This window comes from Diceros bicornis, chromosome 5 (assembly GCF_020826845.1).
Source record: "Diceros bicornis minor isolate mBicDic1 chromosome 5, mDicBic1.mat.cur, whole genome shotgun sequence".
NCBI classification, from domain to species: domain Eukaryota; kingdom Metazoa; phylum Chordata; class Mammalia; order Perissodactyla; family Rhinocerotidae; genus Diceros; species Diceros bicornis.
Window position 1 is genome coordinate 23,802,560 of NC_080744.1, and position 18,642 is coordinate 23,821,201.

The following is an 18,642-nucleotide window of genomic DNA, read 5'->3' on the forward strand; positions in this document are numbered from 1 at the left end:
AGCAGCCGCTTTAAGAGGAATGCACGGGGGCGGGTGGCTCGCGTCACGTGATAGAAGCGGCCACGTTGGCGCCTGTTGATGATGTCGTCGCGGTGCCCCAAGGAGGGATTGGCCGAGTCTGGTCTCCGAGTGATGAGACAGGACCCTCCCAGGAGCAAGGCGGAAGTGTGCGGGCCGCTGTGGGGCGCAGGAGGAAGAGGCCGGGTTCGCGATGAGTGGGCTCGGCAGACTCTTCGGGAGGGGTGAGCCAGGCGAGACTGGTCGACCGGGAGGTGCTGGCCGCAGGGGTCGGGGAGACCGCAGCCCCGGAGGGGAAGAGACCCAGGGGACAGGCTGTCCCGAAAACCCCGTCCAATGGCCCAGCAAGGCCGCCTCCGGTGCCAGGAGGTCCCGTCTTGTCAGGGGGCCTGGCTCCGTGTGCCTTGCTTCCCATACCCCACAGGGAAGAGCTCGAGGCCCTGGAGGGAATGTGAGTGGAGGGCGTGGCGACCGTGCTGGCTCCCACTGTTTAGGTTTGGGGACGAGTTTCCAGCTTTTGTCATCCAGTCCTTTCCAAAACACTGGTGCTTACTTTTGCCGGGCAAGAGGGAATCTGAGATGACGAAGAATGATTGCCCTGTTCAAGCTCTATCTGGTGGGGAAAGACAAGCAAAAATTGGCGTTTACAGTGTAGTGTAGCACCTCCATGATGGAGATGTTCCTAAAAATCAGGAAAGCACAGAAGCAGAAGTGTGCCAGGTGAAGAACTGAAGCACTCCAGGAAGAGCTAATTGTGTGTGCAAAACAGAAGCAAGAAAAAGTATGGTATATTCAGGGAAAAGAAATTCTAGCTTCCCTGTGTGTATGAGTGTGTGTGTGTAGTGTGTAGTGTGTTTGTGTGCTGAAGGGGAAGAGGAAAGTAGGAAGGCAGTGTGGATGGAGAGGTACTTAAGAGGCAGATTATGAAAGACCTTGTATGTCTTGTTAAAAAAGTTTTGGATTTTATCCTGTAGGCAGTGGAGAGTATGGAAGGATTTTAAGTAGGCAAGGGTGGTCAGATTTTGTGTGTGTGTGTGTGTGGAAAAATAACTCTGTTAGATGTGCAGAAGATGAAGGGGAAAATTGAGATCAGATTTTGTTTTTCTCTAGCCCCCTGTATTTCATTCAGTTTGATCCTGTGGAGTCAGGACCTTGGGCATCTCCTAGGACAGCAAGTGGAACAGTGATTATAAAAAGGGACTGAACTCTGGTGGGGGATGTGATCGTGGGGAGGCTGTGCATGCGTGGGTGCAGGCGGGTATATGGGAAATCTCTGTACCTTCCACTCAGTTTTGCTGTGAACACAAAACTGCTCTAAAAAATAGAGTCTGTTAATTTTTTAAAAATTGGAAACAACTTGAAAGGCAGCTTGGAACAGCAAAAGAATACTGGCTTTGGAGGTTATACTGCCATGTTTCAATTCCTGCTCAATGTCTTAGTAGTTGTGATTTCTAGACAAAAAAACTTAACATCCTTTTGCCTTTTTTCATATGTATGAAGTAAAGATAGCACATTCATTGTAGAGAGTCATTTTGCAATTAAGAATAACAGTCAAACGCTTAGCATATACTGTGCACTCAATGATTGGTGGTTAGTATTTTTCCTTCACACAATATGGGCCTGCTCCATTGGACTTCAGGGAAGAAGGAGAAGGGGCCAACCCCTGAAGAGGCAATACAGAAACTGAAGGAGACGGAGAAGATACTGATCAAGAAACAGGAATTTCTGGAGCACAAGATTCAACAGGAGCTACAAACGGCCAAGAAGCATGGCACCAAGAATAAGAGAGGTAAGGGGGAAAGGTGCCAATAGGGAGGGTCCAGGTGGGCAGCAGGGGCTTCTGGCTCTGATCTTCAGGGTGTGGGCTGGGTCAGCCGCCCTACAGGCTTTGCGGAGGAAGAAGAGACTGGAACAGCAACTGGCACAAACTGACGGGACATTATCCACCCTGGAGTTTCAGCGTGAGGCCATTGAAAATGCCACCACCAATGTAGAAGTGCTTCGTACCATGGAGCTTGCTGCTCAAGGCATGAAGAAGGCCTACCAGGACATGTGGGTACGGGGGGAGGGGCGGAGGGGGCCCAGGCACTGGGGAGAGTGGCTTGGTATTGTACTTTGAATCTTAAAACCTCTCAGAATATGAATTCACAGTGTAGATGCCCGTAATGGCTAGACCCCTGTCAGCTTCCTTGCTTCCTACAAGAAGATCTCTTTACTGGCTGGGGTGTTCTAGGGAGGAGAAATGATTTTCCTAATTGGTAAAAATCCTTCAGAGAAGGAAGTGCAAACTCTCCTCCCCAGTGTGGCTTCTTGCCGTTTCTCAGCCCGGCCTTGCATCTTTACAGTTTTCCGGGGATCTCTTCTACATGGTAGCCACGGATTTATCAGTCTGAGGCCACAAGCAGGAGGGACTTCCTTCATGTGAGATGAGAAAGTCAGGGGGGTTGTTGCCTAATTTTTCTGCTATATATCTTGTTCTCAGGGACATTGACAAGGTAGATGAACTGATGGCTGACATCACAGAACAACAGGAGGTGGCCCAGCAGATCTCAGATGCCATTTCTCGGCCTGTGGGCTTTGGAGAGGATGTGGATGAGGTGATTGGGAGTGAGGGGTCAGGGAGTATTGGAGAAAGCATGAGACCAGGCAGAAGGAATGCCCAAGAGAATTATGGGGCAAGTTTGGGGGAGGAACTCCTGAAGTGGTATGTTTTGGGAAGTAGAAGTTTCTTTTCTTCGTCTTGAACAGTCTTGTTGTCCCATATTCAGGATGAACTGTTGGAGGAGCTAGAGGAGCTGGAGCAGGAGGAATTGGCCCGGGAGGTGTTAGATGTGGAAGACAAGGAGGAAGAACCTCCAATCAAACTACCCAGTGTACCCTCTACACACCTGCCAGCAGGGCCAGGTACCCAGTGCTATTCTGTTGACTCAAGGACTTGAGAGAGTGGGATAGATATGGGGAAAGATTATTCCTCATCTATCCTGGCTCAAGGAACCAGGCAGAGAGGGCTGCTGCTACAGTTGCAAAGGTTGTTGACTGCATAAGGGCACCTGGCTGAAGGGGAATGGGGACTGAAATCTGGCCTGTGCTCCACTCAGCAAGCTGTGTACCCTGGTTTAGGGCTGCAAGTGCTGGGAGAATCTAATTTGCACAAAGGGCTATGGGTATAGCAGCAGCCCAGCAAGCAGAAGGACCACACCTTTAGGTTCTTTGCTGGGGAGAGATAATTCAGCAGGTTCTGAGTGTTATAGCAGGGGATGGTTGGAAGTTGCTGAGGCCTTAACACGTCCTTCTTTCTCTGGGTATCCTTGTCCCCAAAGCTCCCGAAGCGGATGAAGATGAAGAAGCACTAAAGCAGTTGGCTGAGTGGGTATCCTGATGAGTCTGGGCTTGTCTTCCTGACGCTGCCTTCGTTGCTCTCTTTTCCTTAAGTGCCAAGTGCTGAGCTAAAGGACCATAGCCTTTTCGGGAGGTCCTGCTGAGGGTGGTAGTGTGACCCTGCCTGAGAAAAGGGTCTGTTGCCTCCCATCCCTGGCTCAACTCTGAAGAAGGATCTTGGTGTGGGAGGAGCCCCTGGGCTCCCTTCTCTTTGATAGCACTTACAGTGCCCTTGTTCCCAATAAAATTGGGTAGATGGAGTGCTAGTGCTTCTACTGCCTGCTCTCCACCTGAAACTCTTCCCCTGGTCCTTGGAGCTTTGTTTTAAGCAATGAATAATAATGGGAGTAATGAAGGGGCATTGGAACATAGAATAAATGGGAGTTTCCAGTATCTTAACCTACTGTGTTCTAGGCGGATACTATTTCATCTTTCAAGGTGGTTTGTCCTAGAGTTGCCTGGTGCTGAGGTTAAGGAAACTGCTGTCTATTATTTATCTTGGAGCCATGTGGAGCTGTCTCTGAGTCTTCCCTCATGGTTTCTCCAATCATGCCTCTGCCAAGACAGCCCCATGATTTACTACCCATTGTGCTTTTGCAAAGCCCATTTTCAAGGACAGGGAGGGAGAATAGAGGGATAAAGTAGCTTTCCTTGATCCAGAACCCGTAGGTAATAGGCTTGGTTTGAACTGTCACTTCTGTGTTTAGGAGCAGTAGTGCGAGGGGCCGTGATTCACTGGGATTGTTTCAATAGTGGTTAAGGTGGCAATTGGAGGAGGAAGAAAGAACCAAGATATTTCATATATCCTGATACCCATTTCTAACAGAACAAACAATGCCGTCCCTTTGGACTATAGACAGAGGCAGAGCCATGACCAAACAGAGCAACCAGGGCCTCTACCCCACTGCTTGAACATTTAGAGTGCACAGAGATGTAAAATAATGAGCATGTACTTCACCAGGATAGTGAAGCTTCCCAAGAGCAGGTGTTCATCTGAACACCCCTCCCCATGAGCCACATACAAGCTACATTTTGAATCACGATGCTGACTTAACAGGTGGCTGTTGCAGGCTCTGGGCAGAAATCTACCTCTTTCCCTCAGCAGTGTTCCCTGCTAAGTTTCCCCTGAGGAAAGAATGTCTTTGACCCCAGCTGATGAAACTAAATCAGAATTAGATTTATTTTTGGTATAAAAAGATTTTTAGCCCCAGACCCTTCTGCTTTGCTTGTCTCTCCCCTCCCTCAGCCACTTTCAGGTATTGATTTCCAAGGATTGGTGACGATTAGTGGTACTGTGGAACTGGCACATGGCCTCGAGCAGCCTGATCTCATGGGTGGGTTGCTCAGGCTGGAACTTGAGCACCCAGGGATCCTTGATGATGTCCAGGATGGTGGCACGCTTGGTGGCCTGGCGTAGCATCTGGAGGACCAGGTTCTAGGACAGGGGAGAGAGAGGTCTTGGCTGAGCCTGCCCCCCCATTGTGCCACACTGGCAATGAGCAGCTGGACCTAAGAAAGAAGTAGGATAGCCTATCATGCCACTCTGGTGAAAGGGGTGTGGCCCTGATTGTATCCTGAAGAGCCAGGCATTTAACTCCCCTGGAAAGGAGGGGTAGGAAGGGTTCCTTGGGGGAATCCCTTGCATAATCCCTTTCTGGCCTAAAGAGAGAGGCTGAAACCTGCTTATGACATCTAAGGTGCACAGCCCTTAAGGTGGGTTGGCCCTTTAAGCCCTCCCACTATTCCAGGCAGGAGTAGAGCCTAGGGTTGGGAGGCCTAAGTCAGGTATTCCCTCCCTGTGGGTCATCTCTGAGGCCTCAGCCCTCCTGGGGGAGCCAGCACCTTGCACTCCTGGGAGATGGTCTGGTTAGATGGAAAAGTGACCTCCTTCTGAGTCTCTTTCAGCAGCTTCTTGAGATTGGTGTCATCAAAGGGCAGATGGGCAACCACTAGAGTGTAGAGGATGACGCCCATGCTCCAGGTGTCAGACAGGAAAGGGTTGTAGGGCAAGCCCAGCAAGATTTCTGGGCAGGCATAAGCAAAGCTGCCACAGTAGGTCTGGCTGAGCTGGGTAAAGCAGTTCACTTGGTGGTAGGAAGGGCTACTGCACACAGGCTGGTTAGAAGACACCATCTTGGCGAAGCCAAAGTCCGATATCTTCACGTTCTCCCGCTTGTCCAGCAATAGGTTCTCCAACTTTAAATCCCTACCAGCAGCAGAAAGGCTGGGGGTCAGGCTGGGGAGAGGGCTTAGTATTAGACCGGGAGCTGAAGGGCCAGGGGTCAGAGGCTAGAGATGAGGAAAGGCAAAGTGGGAGAGAGATGCCGTTATGAGGACACAAGGTAGAGAGGAAAGAAAGCCATGGAGTTGTGAGCAGAGCCCAGAGGTGAGAAGATGGTACCTGAGGACTACTGGGAGCTCACCATCGTATTTCGTAAAGTGCTCTGCTCACAGTGGGTACTTAATAAATGTTCTTGACCATATGATTAAAATAGAGTGGATGAACGGGCCCAGATACCGAGAAGGGAGGTCAAGGGAGGAAAAAAGGGCCGAAAATGGGAGATGTGCATAAAACCCCCTCGAGACCCCAAAGGCCCCAGTCAGGGTGGCAGCGCCCTCACCGGTGCACGATGCCCTTGCTGTGCAGGTAGGCGATCCCCAGGGTCATCTGGGAGAACCACTTGCCAGCAAGGGGCTCAGAGCAGGCCCCATAGCGCTGGATCCATTCAAGGACGTCACCACCCTGAGCCAGCTCCAGGATGATGTACACTCGGGATGTGGTCTCGATGGCCTGATAGAAGTTGATGAGGTACTTGTGCCGCAGGACCTTCATTACCTGGCCCCAGAAGAGGGATCCATCAAACCTGGGAAGGGAGAACCCTGGCTGTGCTCCCAGCCCTCCTGCTCTTCCACTGCTACCTTCTTAGAACTTTGCAACAGAATCAAACCCCAGAGGCTGGTGGCCTGTGGGCAAACCCTGTGCTTTGCACTTTTTGAAGGGCTGGAGGTGAAGGGGTAGGTGGAAAGAGGTTGAATTTACATCAGGTAATTTTCTAGCTGCTTAGACATTCAGTTCTGGTTTGGGGGTTTCTGGCCCCACCCCCTCCTAACCATATCCCTTCTGAGAAGCCTTAAGCAGGTTGCTACCAGTTCCCTCTTCCAGCCCTTTCCAACCTGTATCTCACGGGGCAGGAACTTGTTAAGATAGTCCTCAGAGGCCTTCTTCTTTGAGATGATCTTGACAGCCACCATGACCTTCTGCTTTGTGTAGTAAGCCTCATACACTGTCCCATAGGAGCCATTGCCAATCACCTTGCCCACCTCGTAACCATACTCCTCCATTACAGAGCGGTAGGCTGAGGTGGGTGGTGCTGCCTCCAAGGTGTTTTCCTTCCCCATGATATTGGGCTTGCTGCCAGCAGGGAGCTTTGCTACTTAAAAGCCTCCTGTCTGCTCAGAAAGCCAACACCTTGAGCCACTGAGGGCTAGAGTACCAAAGTGAAGGCACTCTCCGAATGCTTGCCTGTTTAGTCACACAAGTCTGGGATGCTGGGCTCAGCTCTCCACTAGGAATTTGGAGGAGGAAGAAGGGAGAAGCAGTTCTTCTTGTCTCGATTGGTTGTTGTTACTTTCTCCTCTTGGTTACGGAACACCCCAAGGTCCCACGTTCCAAATACATCACAATTCACCTTCTATCCACCACTGGCCACAAAGCTTGAGAATGAAGTGCAGTTTGGAGCATTTTCAGTCCTGGAGGCACCTTCTGAATCTGGTGAGACTTCCTCCATAGATCGGGCCCCTTCAACCACTCATGTGTTTTGTTTTTTTGTGTCTTTTTTGGTGAGGAAGATTAGCCCTGAGCTAGCATCTGTTGCCAATCCTCTTCTTTTTGCTGAGGAAGATTGGCCCTGACATTCGTGCCCATCCTCCTCTACTTTATATGTGGGACACCTGCCACAGCATGGCTTGATAAGTGGTGCATAGGTCTGCACCTGGGATCCGAACCTGTGAACCCCAGGCTGCCGAAGCAGAGCACGTGAACCCAACCACTACGCCACTGGGCCAGCCCCAGCCATTCATGTTTACTGAGCACCTACTGTATGCCAAGCAGCATGCTGAGTACTGGGATAAAATAACCAGTAAGGCCAATAGAGACCCTATGCTCCTAGAGTTTATAATCCAGCACAAGAAACACATGAGTGTGAGAATATTACAGAGAACTGCAAGGTGTAGAAGCATGTTCTAAGGAATCTAACTGTAAAATGCATTTTTGGACCAGCCCCGGTGGCCTAAGTGGTTAACCCACTTAAGTGGTTAAGTTCAGCACTCTCTGCTTCAGCAGCCTGGGTTTGGTTCCTGGGTGCAGACCTACACCACTCCTCTGCCAGTGGCCATGCTGTGGTGGCGGCTCACATACAAAAAGAGGAAGATTGGCAGTGGTTGTTAGCTCAGGGCAAACCTTCCTCAAAAAAAATAATAAATAAATAAAATAAAATGCATTTTTTTTGCAAATTGAACTGGGCTCAGTTGGGTGGTTCGTCTGGTGGTCTCATCTCAGCTAGGATGGTTTGTTTCTGCCGCATATGGTCTTATTATCCAACATACTAGCCTGAGTTCCCTCACATAGTGGCACTGCATTTCATGAGAAAAAAAAATCAGAAATTGCATGACCAATTCAGACCTAGGCTCCAAAATCGCAAAGCTTCACTTCCATACCTTCATATGAGTAAAGACAGTTACAAGGTTTTAAGGATCACTTAGATTGCAAAGGTGGAGAAATAGACTTCAGGTCTTAACCCTGAAATGCATTCTTATCTTGCCTTCCATGACTTTGAACTCTGTAGTACATTTTCCTCCCATCCTTCTAGCCATTCCTGACTCTGCTGGAGCCTCATCTTCCTCCATCTATCCCTTAATCATATCCTGAGGGTTCTATCACAGGCCTTATTTCCTCAGACCTTTACATATTCCCTTAAGGATCTCATCTACTCCCAAGACTTCAATTACTACATTAATGCTGACTAATCCTAATCTCATCTTTGTCCCAGATATCTCTGGAGTTCCAGATCCAGCATCCAATTGCTCACTGAACATCACATGCATATGTCTTTCCCAGGCACCTTAAACTCACCATCCCAGGCACAATCCAAAATTGAATTCCTTATTTTCTTCCCCCAGACTTCCTCTTTCTGTAAGTTCTATACTAGTTGTCCTCAATTTAGACAACCACGTGTCATCCCAGACCCTTCCCTCTGCCTTAGCCCTTACATTCCAATCAGCCATCAAATCCTCTCTCTTCTACCTTCTAATTATCTCTTTAATAATACATTCAAAGTTCTCCAAGCCCACTGCTACTACCTTAGTTCAAGCCTCCATCATTTCTTAACTGATTAGCAAGCTTTCTGCGCTCCTCTAGTCTGATCATCCTGAAGTCCGAGGCATGAATCTGATTTTATTCCCATTTAAAGCAGGATCAAGTCCAAATTCTTTTACATAGCTTCAAGATGTGATCCTGCTTGCCTCTCCAATTTTATCTTTTAAGATACACGCAACGCTCCAGCCAAACGGAATTGTTTCTCCTTTGTTTTTCCCTCTGTTCTGGCAAACTCCTCCTCTCCCTTCAGGACTTAGCTCTTGAGCTGTTGTTGTCTTTGTTTTGTTTTGTTTTATTTTGCTTGAGGAAGATTTGCCCTGAGCTAACATCTGTTGCCAGTCTTCCTCTATCTTGTACATGGGTCGCTGCCACAGTATGGCTGACAAGTTGTGTAGGTCCTTGCCCAGGATCTGAACCTGTGAATCCCAGGTGGCTGAGGCGGAGGGCACCGAACTTGACCACTATGCCATGGGGCCGGCCCTCTCGAGCTGTTGTAAGGAAGCCTTTGCTGACTGCTCAAGCCCAAATTAGATGTTCCTCCTTCATGGGTGCTCCCACAGCTCAAATACTTTCTCTGTCACAGCACCTAATGTCGTGTCTGTAATTGCTTTTTTGCTTGCATCTCCCACTAGGCTCTAAAGGGAGATCAACTGACGAGAAGAGGGAGATAAGTTAGAGGTTTGAGAAGAATGGGTTGTGAATGGAAGACAGCTGATTTGGAAATGGAACAGGATCACTGGGCAGCATGGAGGCCCAACTAAGGTTGAAGAACACGATTTATAGACACACGATCTTAACACATCAGAGTGTTAAGATTCTTTTAGCATCCTGGGTATAGGTGCTTGAATATTGACAGATGAATTGACCCATCACTGAGGTTTCACTTGGCAGCTGCAATGAAAGAATGGGAGACATCAAGAAGACAGGAAAGAGTGTGGCTGAAATGATGGAATGCGAAATCTAAGCTGCACGGGTTAGGAAGATAAGCTAGAAAAAGGCCAAAGGGGTAGTGGGAGGGGTCGCAGGTCTCAGTGAAATGGAAGAACAAGTTTGGTGGGAATGACAGAGGACAAGAGATTGTGGACATAGAGGGGTTGTCTGGATTTAAGATTGTGTGTGTGTGTGTGTGTGCGCACGCTCGCGGGGGTGGCATGCAGAGGAGAAAAAGGGAAGAATCAGATTTCTTTTTTGTGTGTGTGTGTGTGTGAGGAAGATCAGCCCTGAGCTAACATCTGTCGCCAGTCCTCCTCTTTTTGCTGAGAAAGATTGGCCGTGGGCTAACATCTGTGCCTATCTTCCTCCATTTATGTGGGAGGCTGCCTACAGCATGGCTTGACAAGCGGTGAGTCACTGTGTGCCTGGGATCCAAAACCCCGGGCCGCGGCAGCAGAGTGTGTGCACTTAACCGCTATGCCACTGGGCTGGCCCCAGATTTCTTATATCTTCCATCCTCCAAAACAAAATAAAAACTCCAACAACAGATTATGCCATAGGCTACTGGTAAATTCCCATTTATTGACAGGCTGACCCTGCTGGCAGGATGGTTCCAAAGTCCTGTTGGAATCCAGATCTACATCCTCAATCTATCAAGATGAGTAGTAGTCCAGGGCACACTGTGGTAAGGAGGCGCACCCAATCCCACCCATCTTCGCTCCCCTGGATAGGTAGCTAGCCCCTTGGATAGGTAACTTGGTGGCAGCTCTGTTCTCATCATATACAGGGGGTAAACCAATTCATTCAAGGAACGTGTATTAAGCTGCCTACTATATATAAAAACACTGCTAGGTCCTGAGGATACCAAGATGGATAAATTATAGTCTTCCTGTGAGGAGTTAGCAATTAGCAAGGGAGACAGACACATAAGAAGTAAAATAACAGTACAGTGAGATAAAGTGCTATAAACAAAGACTGGAAGGAGATGTAAGGGAAGGCTTTATAGGGAAGGTGGCATTTGCACTGTTCAAAGAAGTCTCCAGGCAGGTAAGTAGAGAATGGTAGATTGGGCAGTCTAGGCAGAAGGAACTAAATGAGGCTTGCAGGCTTGAGAGAACACGACATTTGAGATTTCAAGGTGAATACAGGATAGGGTTTCAGAAGGGGGATGTACCTGGAGAAGTAATTAAGATCCAGGTCTGACAGGCCTCAGCTGCCAGCTTTTTTGACTTTATCTTATGTACTCATGGTCACATTTTGGTGCGCATCAAAGTCTGAGCTTGTTAAAAACACTGGTGCCCAGTTACCCCCTCCCACAAGATCCTGATTTGTGAGACCCAGGTATCTATGTTTTTTTTGTTTTTTTTTTTGTGAGGAGATCAGCCCTGAGCTAACATCCGCCAATCCTCCTCTTTTTTTGCTGAGGAAGACGGCCCTGGGCTAACATCCGTGCCCATCTTCCTCCACTTTATATGGGACGCCGCCACAGCATGGCTTACCAAGCAGTGCGTCAGTGCGCGCCCGGGATCCGAACCAGCGAACCCCGGGCCGCCGCAGCGGAGCGCGCGCACCTAACCGCTTGCGCCACCGGGCCGGCCCCCCAGGTATCTATGTTTTTAATAAGCTTCTAGCTGAATCTGATGCATACCAAGATTTGAGAACCACTGTTGCAGGAAATAGGACACCTTTAAAAAAAAAAAATCTTTGCAGCAGCAGTGTGGAAAATGGATCCAAGAGAGGTGACCAGGAGACTAGCAAGGTGGCTGTCATGGTAATTTTAGTGAGAGAGGATGGGGCCTGAACGAAGGTAGCCATGGAGGGCAAGTATTTGGAATATATTCAGGAAATAAGCCAAGGGGGTTTGGTGGCATTGGCCTGAAGAGAGAGGTATTGAGAAAGAGGCCCAGGTTTCTGACTTTAGAGGTGGTTGTCACTTAAAGACTACTCCAAAGCTACTCTAAGTTACTTTTCCAATTACAAAATTCATTGATTGTTTAGAAAACTCAACTCCCTACTTCTTGGAAACCCACCTCCTCCTGCAGGAAGGAGGGCTGGGTCAGAGAGGGCAGAAGTAGGTAAATGAAGGACTTGTCAGGTCAGAAGCCACTTGTGGTTTTCCACTGTACTACTTTCCCTCAGGGAGAGGGAACCTGAAGTCAGCTTCTTTACCTGTTACTCCCATGTGGCCAAAGGGAAGTCACTGCCCCTGGGTCTGATCTCCAGGCCACCTCCCCCAATGGCAGATCCCCTTAAAAAAGCTGAGACAAACAAGGGTAACCTGCTTTACACAATTAAGAGAAGCCCAAACACATACACACAGATAATTATGAACAAAAATATTGAAAGTGAAAGAGACGAACGTATGGGAAGATTCTTTACCTGCAAGTAACAGTAACCCTGTCAGGCTGCCCCACTCACAGGGTAAAAGGGCAGACGCCCTATCTCTTTGCGTGCCTCTAGACCAGACCTGGCTCAGGCTTGCCTATTGTAGGACACGGGACGGTCATTACATGGCCAGGGAGGCCTCCAGTACAGCCTCGGGAAGATATTTTTATTTATGTATTTGTTTTTTGGCGGGAGGCCATTCATGATGGGTGGGAGGGAGGCAGTGAGGTGAGATCCAGACTCTAGGACCCTTGCATGGGCTGTTCTCTCGCTGTCCTTAGCACATCGACGCCCAAAGCCTCACCCAGAGCGGGTCAGGGGCCACGAACCACCTCTCAGGACTCCGCCTCAGCAGTCGGTGGCGAGTCCCATCGGGTCTGCCGGCCACTGCTTCGGGGCATCCACTAGCCGCCACCCGCTCCGTCTCCTGGACAGTCACTGGGCGCGCGCGGCGGGCACCGCTCTCAAGTCTCCGCCCCAAACTTTCCCAGAGACGAGCGGGCGGCCCGGCGGCGACTCTTATCCTGCAGGGGCGTCCGCGTCCTCGTAGCCTGGCCTCGGTCTCAGCCCCAGCTCGGGAAACCACCAGCAGAGCATTCCCGCGGCGCGGCAGTGGGGGCGTGGTCCCCACCCGGCTCCAGGAAAGGAGCTTTCTGCCGGGCTGAGGTCCCCGCGGGTGAGGGCGGAAGTGGTAAGACTGACGTGTCCCGGGCTGCTCTCCTGATCGCCGGGCGGGCCCCCGCGGGGGACCGGCTGGTCGAGCCTCGCGGGGTCCCCAGAGCCGGGCTGGGCCCCCAGCTGTAGAGAGCTCATCCGGGAGCACTTCTCCGAGTCGAAGGCGCTGTGCTCCGTGGTGCGGCCGCAGCCGCTGCGATCAGGCACGGCGGCGGCCAGCCCGCGGAGGTCGGCCGCAGGTCCTCTCCGGGCCGCCGCTAGCGCGCTGCTCTGGGGGAGACCCCGGCACGAGCCCAAGGGCAGCTACGGGGCCGCAGAGGCCGCTGGGGCCACCTCGGCCAGCCCTTCCCGCGCGGTGAGGACCCCGGGGCTGCGGCGGGAAGGGGCCCGAGGTGCGAGGAGGCGTGGCGTTGCCATGGAAACGGGCTGGGGCGCGCGGGGAGGTGCCCGGCAGGCGGGCTGCGGGAGGAGGGAACCCCAGGTTGAGAGGACTAGAGAGCAGAGGGGCCCAAGAGCCCAGTCTTCGGGGTCGAGACACATGGTGTGGTGTGGGGGTCGGGAGGTGGCCTCCCGAGGGACGAGGGACAATGGGCGAGGCCAAGGGGAGGAGTTGGAGCCTTTGGGCGTCAGTTCGAAGGACCTGACCTGGGGCGTCATGAATTGATCCCTGGTTTCCATAACCGCTGGACTGCCCCAAACAGGTTCTGCTGCCTTCAGGATGACAGTCCTAGGGCATCCTCGAAGTTGGAGCTGCCAGTGGTTGCCACTCCTGATGCTGCTGCTGGGCACAGGCCATGAGCCAGGGGTGGAAGGTGTGACACACTACAAGGCTGGAGACCCCGTCATTCTCTATGTCAACAAAGTGGGACCCTACCATAACCCTCAGGAGACTTACCACTACTATCAGCTTCCAGTCTGCTGCCCTGAGAAGATACGGCACAAAAGCCTTAGCCTGGGCGAAGTGCTGGATGGGGACCGCATGGCTGAGTCTTTGTACGAGATCCGCTTCCGGGAGAATGCAGAGAAGAAGGTTCTGTGCCACATGCAGCTCAGTTCTGCACAGGTCAGCCTCTCCACATTGGCTAGAACTTAGGCATCTCTCCCAGGGACTAGTAACAGTGCCTTACATTTATGGTTTTCAAAGCACCTTTATGGAAATGATCTGACTTGGTTCTAACTGCAACCCCATGTGGCAGGCAGGGCAGGTGGTATTATTTGCATTCAGTTGACAAAGAAACCCCTACTTGCTCAGAAGTAACTTTTTCAAGACGACATGGAAAGTGAATTACAGCTAATATTAGCTATAATATTAGAGCCCAGGGTTCCTGACTCCAAGCTTCTCTGTTGGTAATAAGGTCGCAACTATCACTCCTGCATAGTTTCCTTCCATACCTACGTCTTGGCTTTGTCTCAGCTGGCTCCTTTACACTCTACTTAGTCTTCCCTGTCACGCTTTTTTCTTTAGCAAATCCTATCTTAGGGCACTTTTCCTTAGTCTACTCCAGACCTTCGTACACCTTGCCTGTCTCCTTTTTCTAGGCCTTAACCCTGTTGAGTCATACTTGCTCTTTTTGGAGAATCCCAACATATTAGGGTCTAACCCAGTGGTTCTCAAGAGGGGGCAATTTTCTCTCCCAAGGGACATTGGCAATGTCTGGAGATATTTTTGATTGTCACTACGGGGGGCGTTCTCCTGACATCTAGTGGGAAGAAGCCGGAGATGGTGCATCTTACAGTGCACAGGACAGCCCCCCACAACAAAGAATTATCCAGCCCAAAATGTCAGTCATGCCGAGGTTGAGAAACCCTGCTTTAACTCTATGCCTGGGGAGGCCCTGTCTGACTCCTGGCTTGCTCTTTTTAGGTGGAACAGCTGCGCCAGGCCATCGAGGAACTGTACTACTTTGAATTTGTGGTGGACGACTTGCCACTCCGTGGCTTTGTGGGCTACATGGAGGAGAGTGGCTTCCTGCCTCACAGCCACAAGATAGGTCTCTGGACCCATCTGGACTTCCACCTGGAATTCCATGGAGATCGAATTATATTTGCCAATGTCTCAGTGCGGGACGTCAAGCCCCACAGTTTAGATGGGCTACGACCTGATGAGTTCCTAGGCCTCACACACACTTACAGCGTGCGCTGGTCTGAGACTTCAGTGGAGCGTCGGAGTGACAGGCGCCGTGGTGATGATGGTGGTTTCTTTCCCCGAACACTAGAAATCCATTGGTTGTCCATCATCAATTCCATGGTGCTTGTGTTTTTACTCGTGGGTTTTGTGGCTGTCATTCTCATGCGTGTGCTTCGGAATGACCTGGCCCGGTACAACTTGGATGAGGAGACGACCTCTGGAGGTGCTGGTGATGACTTTGACCAAGGTGACAATGGCTGGAAAATTATCCATACAGATGTCTTCCGCTTCCCTCCATACCGTGGTCTGCTCTGTGCTGTGCTTGGTGTGGGTGCCCAGTTCCTGGCCCTTGGCACTGGTGAGGTCATAAAAATTAATCAGAGATTTCTCTCAAGGGGTAGAACTAAGTAGGTGGCTTGTTCAGAAAAGATCTGCAGATCTTCGCCTCTGTCCAAGGTGAGGGCCAGACCTAAGGGGTTGGGTGGCTCTAGCAAGGATGTGTATATTCTATTGTGGGTTTTCTGGGCCATAGAATTAGGCGGTATTGGTTTGCTGGAGGCCCTGGGTCTGGGAGAATGGGGGCCAATTCCTCTGAAATTGCCAGAAGACAGATAGGTGAGACCTAACACAGGCTTTCCACTTACCACCCCGCAGGCATTATTGTCATGGCACTGCTAGGCATGTTCAATGTGCACCGTCACGGGGCCATTAACTCAGCAGCCATCTTGTTGTATGCCCTGACTTGCTGCATCTCTGGCTACGTGTCCAGCCACTTCTACCGGCAGATCGGAGGCGAGCGTTGGGTGTGGAACATCATTCTCACCACCAGTCTCTTCTCTGGTGAGGACTGCCTTTTCCCTGGTGGGCTGACTTGGGAACTTAGAACACATTGTGCAATCTGGGATAGAGTCAGAGTAAGACTGGGTTTCAGAGCCAGGCAGCCTGACTCTAGAGCTTATATTCTCAACCATTACACTGAAATAACACTTTTGAATTTATTTTATTTTTTTTATTTTTATTTTTTTAAAGATTTTAGTTATTTATTTTTTCCCCCCAAAGCCCCAGTAGATAGTTGTATGTCATACCTGCATATCCTTCTTTTTTTTTTTTTAAAGATTTTATTTATTTTTTTTTCCCCCCAAAGACCCAGTAGATAGTTCTATGTCATAGCTGCACATTCTTCTAGTTGCTGTATGTGGGACGCGGCCTCAGCATGGCCAGAGAAGCGGTGCGTCGGTGCGCGCCCGGGATCCGAACCCGGGCTGCCAGCAGCACAGCGCACGCACCCAACCGCTAAGCCACGGGGCCGGCCCTGCATATCCTTCTAGTTGCTGTATGTGGGACTAGGCCTCAGGATGGACGGAGAAGTGGTGCCTCGGTGCACGCCCAGGATCCGAACCCGGGCTGCCAGCATCGGAGCGCGCGCACTTAACCACCAAGCCACGGGGCCGGCCCTGAATTTATTTTATTTTTTGCTGAGGACCAGTCTCCCTGAGCTAACACCTATTGCCGATCTTCCTCTTTTTGCTGAGGAAGAGTCGCCCTGAGCTAACATCTGTCGCCAATCTTCTTTTTTTGTATGTGAGCCACTGCCACAGCAGGGCCACTGACAGACGAGTGGTGGAGGTCCACGCCTGGGATCTGAACCTGGGCCACCAAAATGGAGCATGCTGAACTTAACCACTAGGCCACTGGGGCTGGCCCTTGAATTTAATTTTTGATACTCCCTTTTTTTGTTTTCCGTTTGTGTATTTTGGAGGTCGGCCACCCCACTCTAGCCTTTCAAGCCAGCATGTCCTTTCAAAGGCAGTAGTAGTTTGCATTCTGAACATTTCATGTTCCCAATCCTAAGTGTATGATTTATATTCCGTCACATTTATGTTTGAACCAAGGCTTGAAAAGAGGGCCTTAATCCAAAGGAATGGCTCATGCTAGGAATCACTGATGCTACAGCAGGACAGGCCCTTGGAGGAGGTGGATTTGTGTCACTCTTAGATCATTATGTAGCAGCTGCCTTGATCCTTAATGGATAGGGCAGGGCGTGTGGGTAAGATAAGGAAGAAGGAACAACAAGACATGAAAGGGTGGAGTCGGCCTGGGAGCAGGATGGTCCACCCCTCTCCCCTACAGGTCCAGTCTGATTGGGTGCCCCCAGGGATGTAGCCCTTAGTGCTGACCCTCCCTTTGGGGGCCCGTCCCTGCAGTGCCTTTCTTCCTGACATGGAGTGTGGTGAACTCGGTGCATTGGGCCAATGGTTCGACACAGGCTCTGCCAGCCACCACCATCCTGCTGCTTCTGACCGTCTGGCTGCTGGTGGGCTTTCCCCTCACTGTCATTGGAGGCATCTTCGGGAAGAACAACGCTAGTCCCTTTGATGCACCTTGTCGCACCAAGAACATCGCCCGGGAAATCCCGCCCCAGCCCTGGTACAAGTCTACTCTCATCCACATGACTGTTGGAGGCTTCCTGCCTTTCAGGTATCCTCCCTTTGTTCCATGGCCATCAGTCTCAGGTTCCTGACCTTAACTTTTCCTTTCCCCACTCACCCCACACCCTGACCCAACGTCAGTGACAATCCCTGGGTCAGCTATACCATTAAGAGATCACTATGTGGTTCCCCTTTTCTCCAAGCAGGACTGAGCTTGAATCAGTTCAAATATGAGGGTGTCTCACGTGTAAAGCTCTCCAGAGACATTTCTCTTTTCACCGTGGGCCTGGTTTCTGACTTGAGTATCCACAGGCACCATGTGGGGCTTAAAGCCCATTTGATTACTCATTCAATTTGTTGAATACCTTTTAGTGTGAGGCAGATAATACAGTGGAAACTAAAACAGACAAGATCCCTGCTCTCGACTTATCAGAGAAGATGTTCTTGAAATGAGAGCAGCTAATCATAGGTACGAGAATCCCCATCAAGCCAGGAACTCCAGGGCAGGGAGTAGAGTGGACCCACTTTCCAGTGACCCAGTAACATGGAGGGGTGGTGGCTGGATTTTGGCCTAGCCACTGTGCTGTCAGTGCACAGCCCTTTAATGCTGTGTATCGTCTCTTCTCTTCACAGTGCCATCTCTGTGGAGCTGTACTACATCTTTGCCACAGTATGGGGTCGGGAGCAGTACACTTTGTATGGCATCCTCTTCTTTGTCTTTGCCATCCTCCTGAGTGTGGGGGCTTGCATCTCCATTGCGCTCACCTACTTCCAGTTGTCTGGGGAGGATTACCGCTGGTGGTGGCGATCTGTGCTGAGTGTTGGATCCACTGGGCTCTTCATCTTCCTCTACTCAGTTTTCTACTATGCTCGGCGCTCCAACATGTCAGGGGCGGTACAGACAGTAGAGTTCTTCGGCTACTCCTTACTCACTGGTTACGTCTTCTTCCTCATGCTGGGCACCATCTCCTTCTTTTCTTCCCTCAAGTTCATCCGTTATATCTATGTTAACCTCAAGATGGACTGAGTTTTGGGTGGCAAAACGATTGCTCTTCTCCCCTTTCTTCATGCCCCCTTGGTCACTCTTACCAACGTCTCTCCTGATTGAGTGACTGAATTGTGTGATGGCCTTGTTGCCTTCCCCTTTGCCATTTGGGCCTCCCTTCCCCAGAGAGGGCCTGGAAATTATAAATCTCTATTATATAAGGAGTATATATTTGAACTTTTTAAGTTGTCTTTAGTTTTGGTCCTGATTTTTCTTTTTACAAATATCAAAATAAAATTTATTAAGAAAAAGGATCCCGTAGTTGGAGGGTTTGGTC

At 50.3% G+C, this 18,642-nt stretch overlaps 3 protein-coding genes across 8 annotated transcripts; 2 read left to right on the plus strand and 1 right to left on the minus strand.

Annotated features, from left to right (window-relative positions):
* The first annotated feature begins 136 nt into the window (after positions 1–136).
* On the plus strand, positions 137–3,692 carry CHMP4A (charged multivesicular body protein 4A). 3 transcript variants are annotated; one of them, XM_058540860.1, is made up of 6 exons: positions 137–242; positions 1,658–1,807; positions 1,893–2,070; positions 2,501–2,615; positions 2,787–2,922; positions 3,339–3,692. In XM_058540860.1, exons 1-6 carry the CDS (start codon positions 212–214, stop codon positions 3,395–3,397), a joined length of 669 nt encoding a protein of 222 aa, XP_058396843.1. In that variant the 5' UTR covers positions 137–211; the 3' UTR covers positions 3,398–3,692. The 3 variants fall into 3 exon arrangements, with proteins under 3 accessions (XP_058396843.1, XP_058396842.1, XP_058396844.1); XM_058540859.1 differs by lacking the exon at positions 137–242 and adding an exon at positions 249–469; XM_058540861.1 differs by lacking the exon at positions 137–242 and adding an exon at positions 476–799 and having other exon boundaries at positions 1,129–1,807.
* Positions 3,693–4,558: 866 nt separating this feature from the next.
* TSSK4 (testis specific serine kinase 4) lies at positions 4,559–6,795 on the minus strand. Of its 2 annotated transcripts, none has more exons than XM_058540864.1 (4): positions 6,571–6,795; positions 6,018–6,232; positions 5,239–5,602; positions 4,559–4,831 (listed from the first exon to the last, which is right to left on the minus strand). In XM_058540864.1, the coding sequence occupies exons 1-4, from the start codon at positions 6,793–6,795 to the stop codon at positions 4,649–4,651; spliced, it is 987 nt and encodes a 328-aa protein (XP_058396847.1). In that variant the 3' UTR covers positions 4,559–4,648. The 2 variants fall into 2 exon arrangements, with proteins under 2 accessions (XP_058396847.1, XP_058396848.1); XM_058540865.1 differs by having other exon boundaries at positions 5,239–5,632.
* A 5,794-nt stretch (positions 6,796–12,589) lies between these two features.
* Positions 12,590–18,619, plus strand: TM9SF1 (transmembrane 9 superfamily member 1). Of its 3 annotated transcripts, none has more exons than XM_058540874.1 (6): positions 12,590–12,779; positions 13,465–13,826; positions 14,628–15,249; positions 15,546–15,731; positions 17,096–17,369; positions 17,954–18,619. In XM_058540874.1, exons 2-6 carry the CDS (start codon positions 13,482–13,484, stop codon positions 18,345–18,347), a joined length of 1,821 nt encoding a protein of 606 aa, XP_058396857.1. In that variant the 5' UTR covers positions 12,590–12,779; positions 13,465–13,481; the 3' UTR covers positions 18,348–18,619. The 3 variants fall into 3 exon arrangements, with proteins under 3 accessions (XP_058396857.1, XP_058396856.1, XP_058396855.1); XM_058540873.1 differs by lacking the exon at positions 12,590–12,779 and adding an exon at positions 12,974–13,155; XM_058540872.1 differs by lacking the exon at positions 12,590–12,779 and adding an exon at positions 12,975–13,118.
* The last annotated feature ends 23 nt before the right edge of the window (positions 18,620–18,642 follow it).

What these genes read in the sequence shown, in the direction of transcription:
- TSSK4 (XM_058540865.1), bottom strand. Translation starts at nt 6,795, where the DNA reads ATGGGGAAGGAAAACACCTTGGAGGCAGCACCACCCACCTCAGCCTAC. An exon ending in AGCAAGGGCATCGTGCACCG is followed by an intron (nt 5,633 to 6,017) that starts GTGAGGGCGCTG and finishes CCCTCTCCCCAG; the next exon opens with CCTGACCCCCAGCCTTTCTG. An exon ending in CCATCTCCCAGGAGTGCAAG is followed by an intron (nt 4,832 to 5,238) that starts GTGCTGGCTCCC and finishes CCCCTGTCCTAG; the next exon opens with AACCTGGTCCTCCAGATGCT.
- CHMP4A (XM_058540859.1), top strand. Translation starts at nt 355, where the DNA reads ATGGCCCAGCAAGGCCGCCTCCGGTGCCAGGAGGTCCCGTCTTGTCAG. An exon ending in CTCGAGGCCCTGGAGGGAAT is followed by an intron (nt 470 to 1,657) that starts GTGAGTGGAGGG and finishes ATTGGACTTCAG; the next exon opens with GGAAGAAGGAGAAGGGGCCA. An exon ending in TGGCACCAAGAATAAGAGAG is followed by an intron (nt 1,808 to 1,892) that starts GTAAGGGGGAAA and finishes GGGCTGGGTCAG; the next exon opens with CCGCCCTACAGGCTTTGCGG.
- TM9SF1 (XM_058540874.1), top strand. Translation starts at nt 13,482, where the DNA reads ATGACAGTCCTAGGGCATCCTCGAAGTTGGAGCTGCCAGTGGTTGCCA. An exon ending in GTTCCTGGCCCTTGGCACTG is followed by an intron (nt 15,250 to 15,545) that starts GTGAGGTCATAA and finishes ACCACCCCGCAG; the next exon opens with GCATTATTGTCATGGCACTG. An exon ending in CACCACCAGTCTCTTCTCTG is followed by an intron (nt 15,732 to 17,095) that starts GTGAGGACTGCC and finishes CCGTCCCTGCAG; the next exon opens with TGCCTTTCTTCCTGACATGG.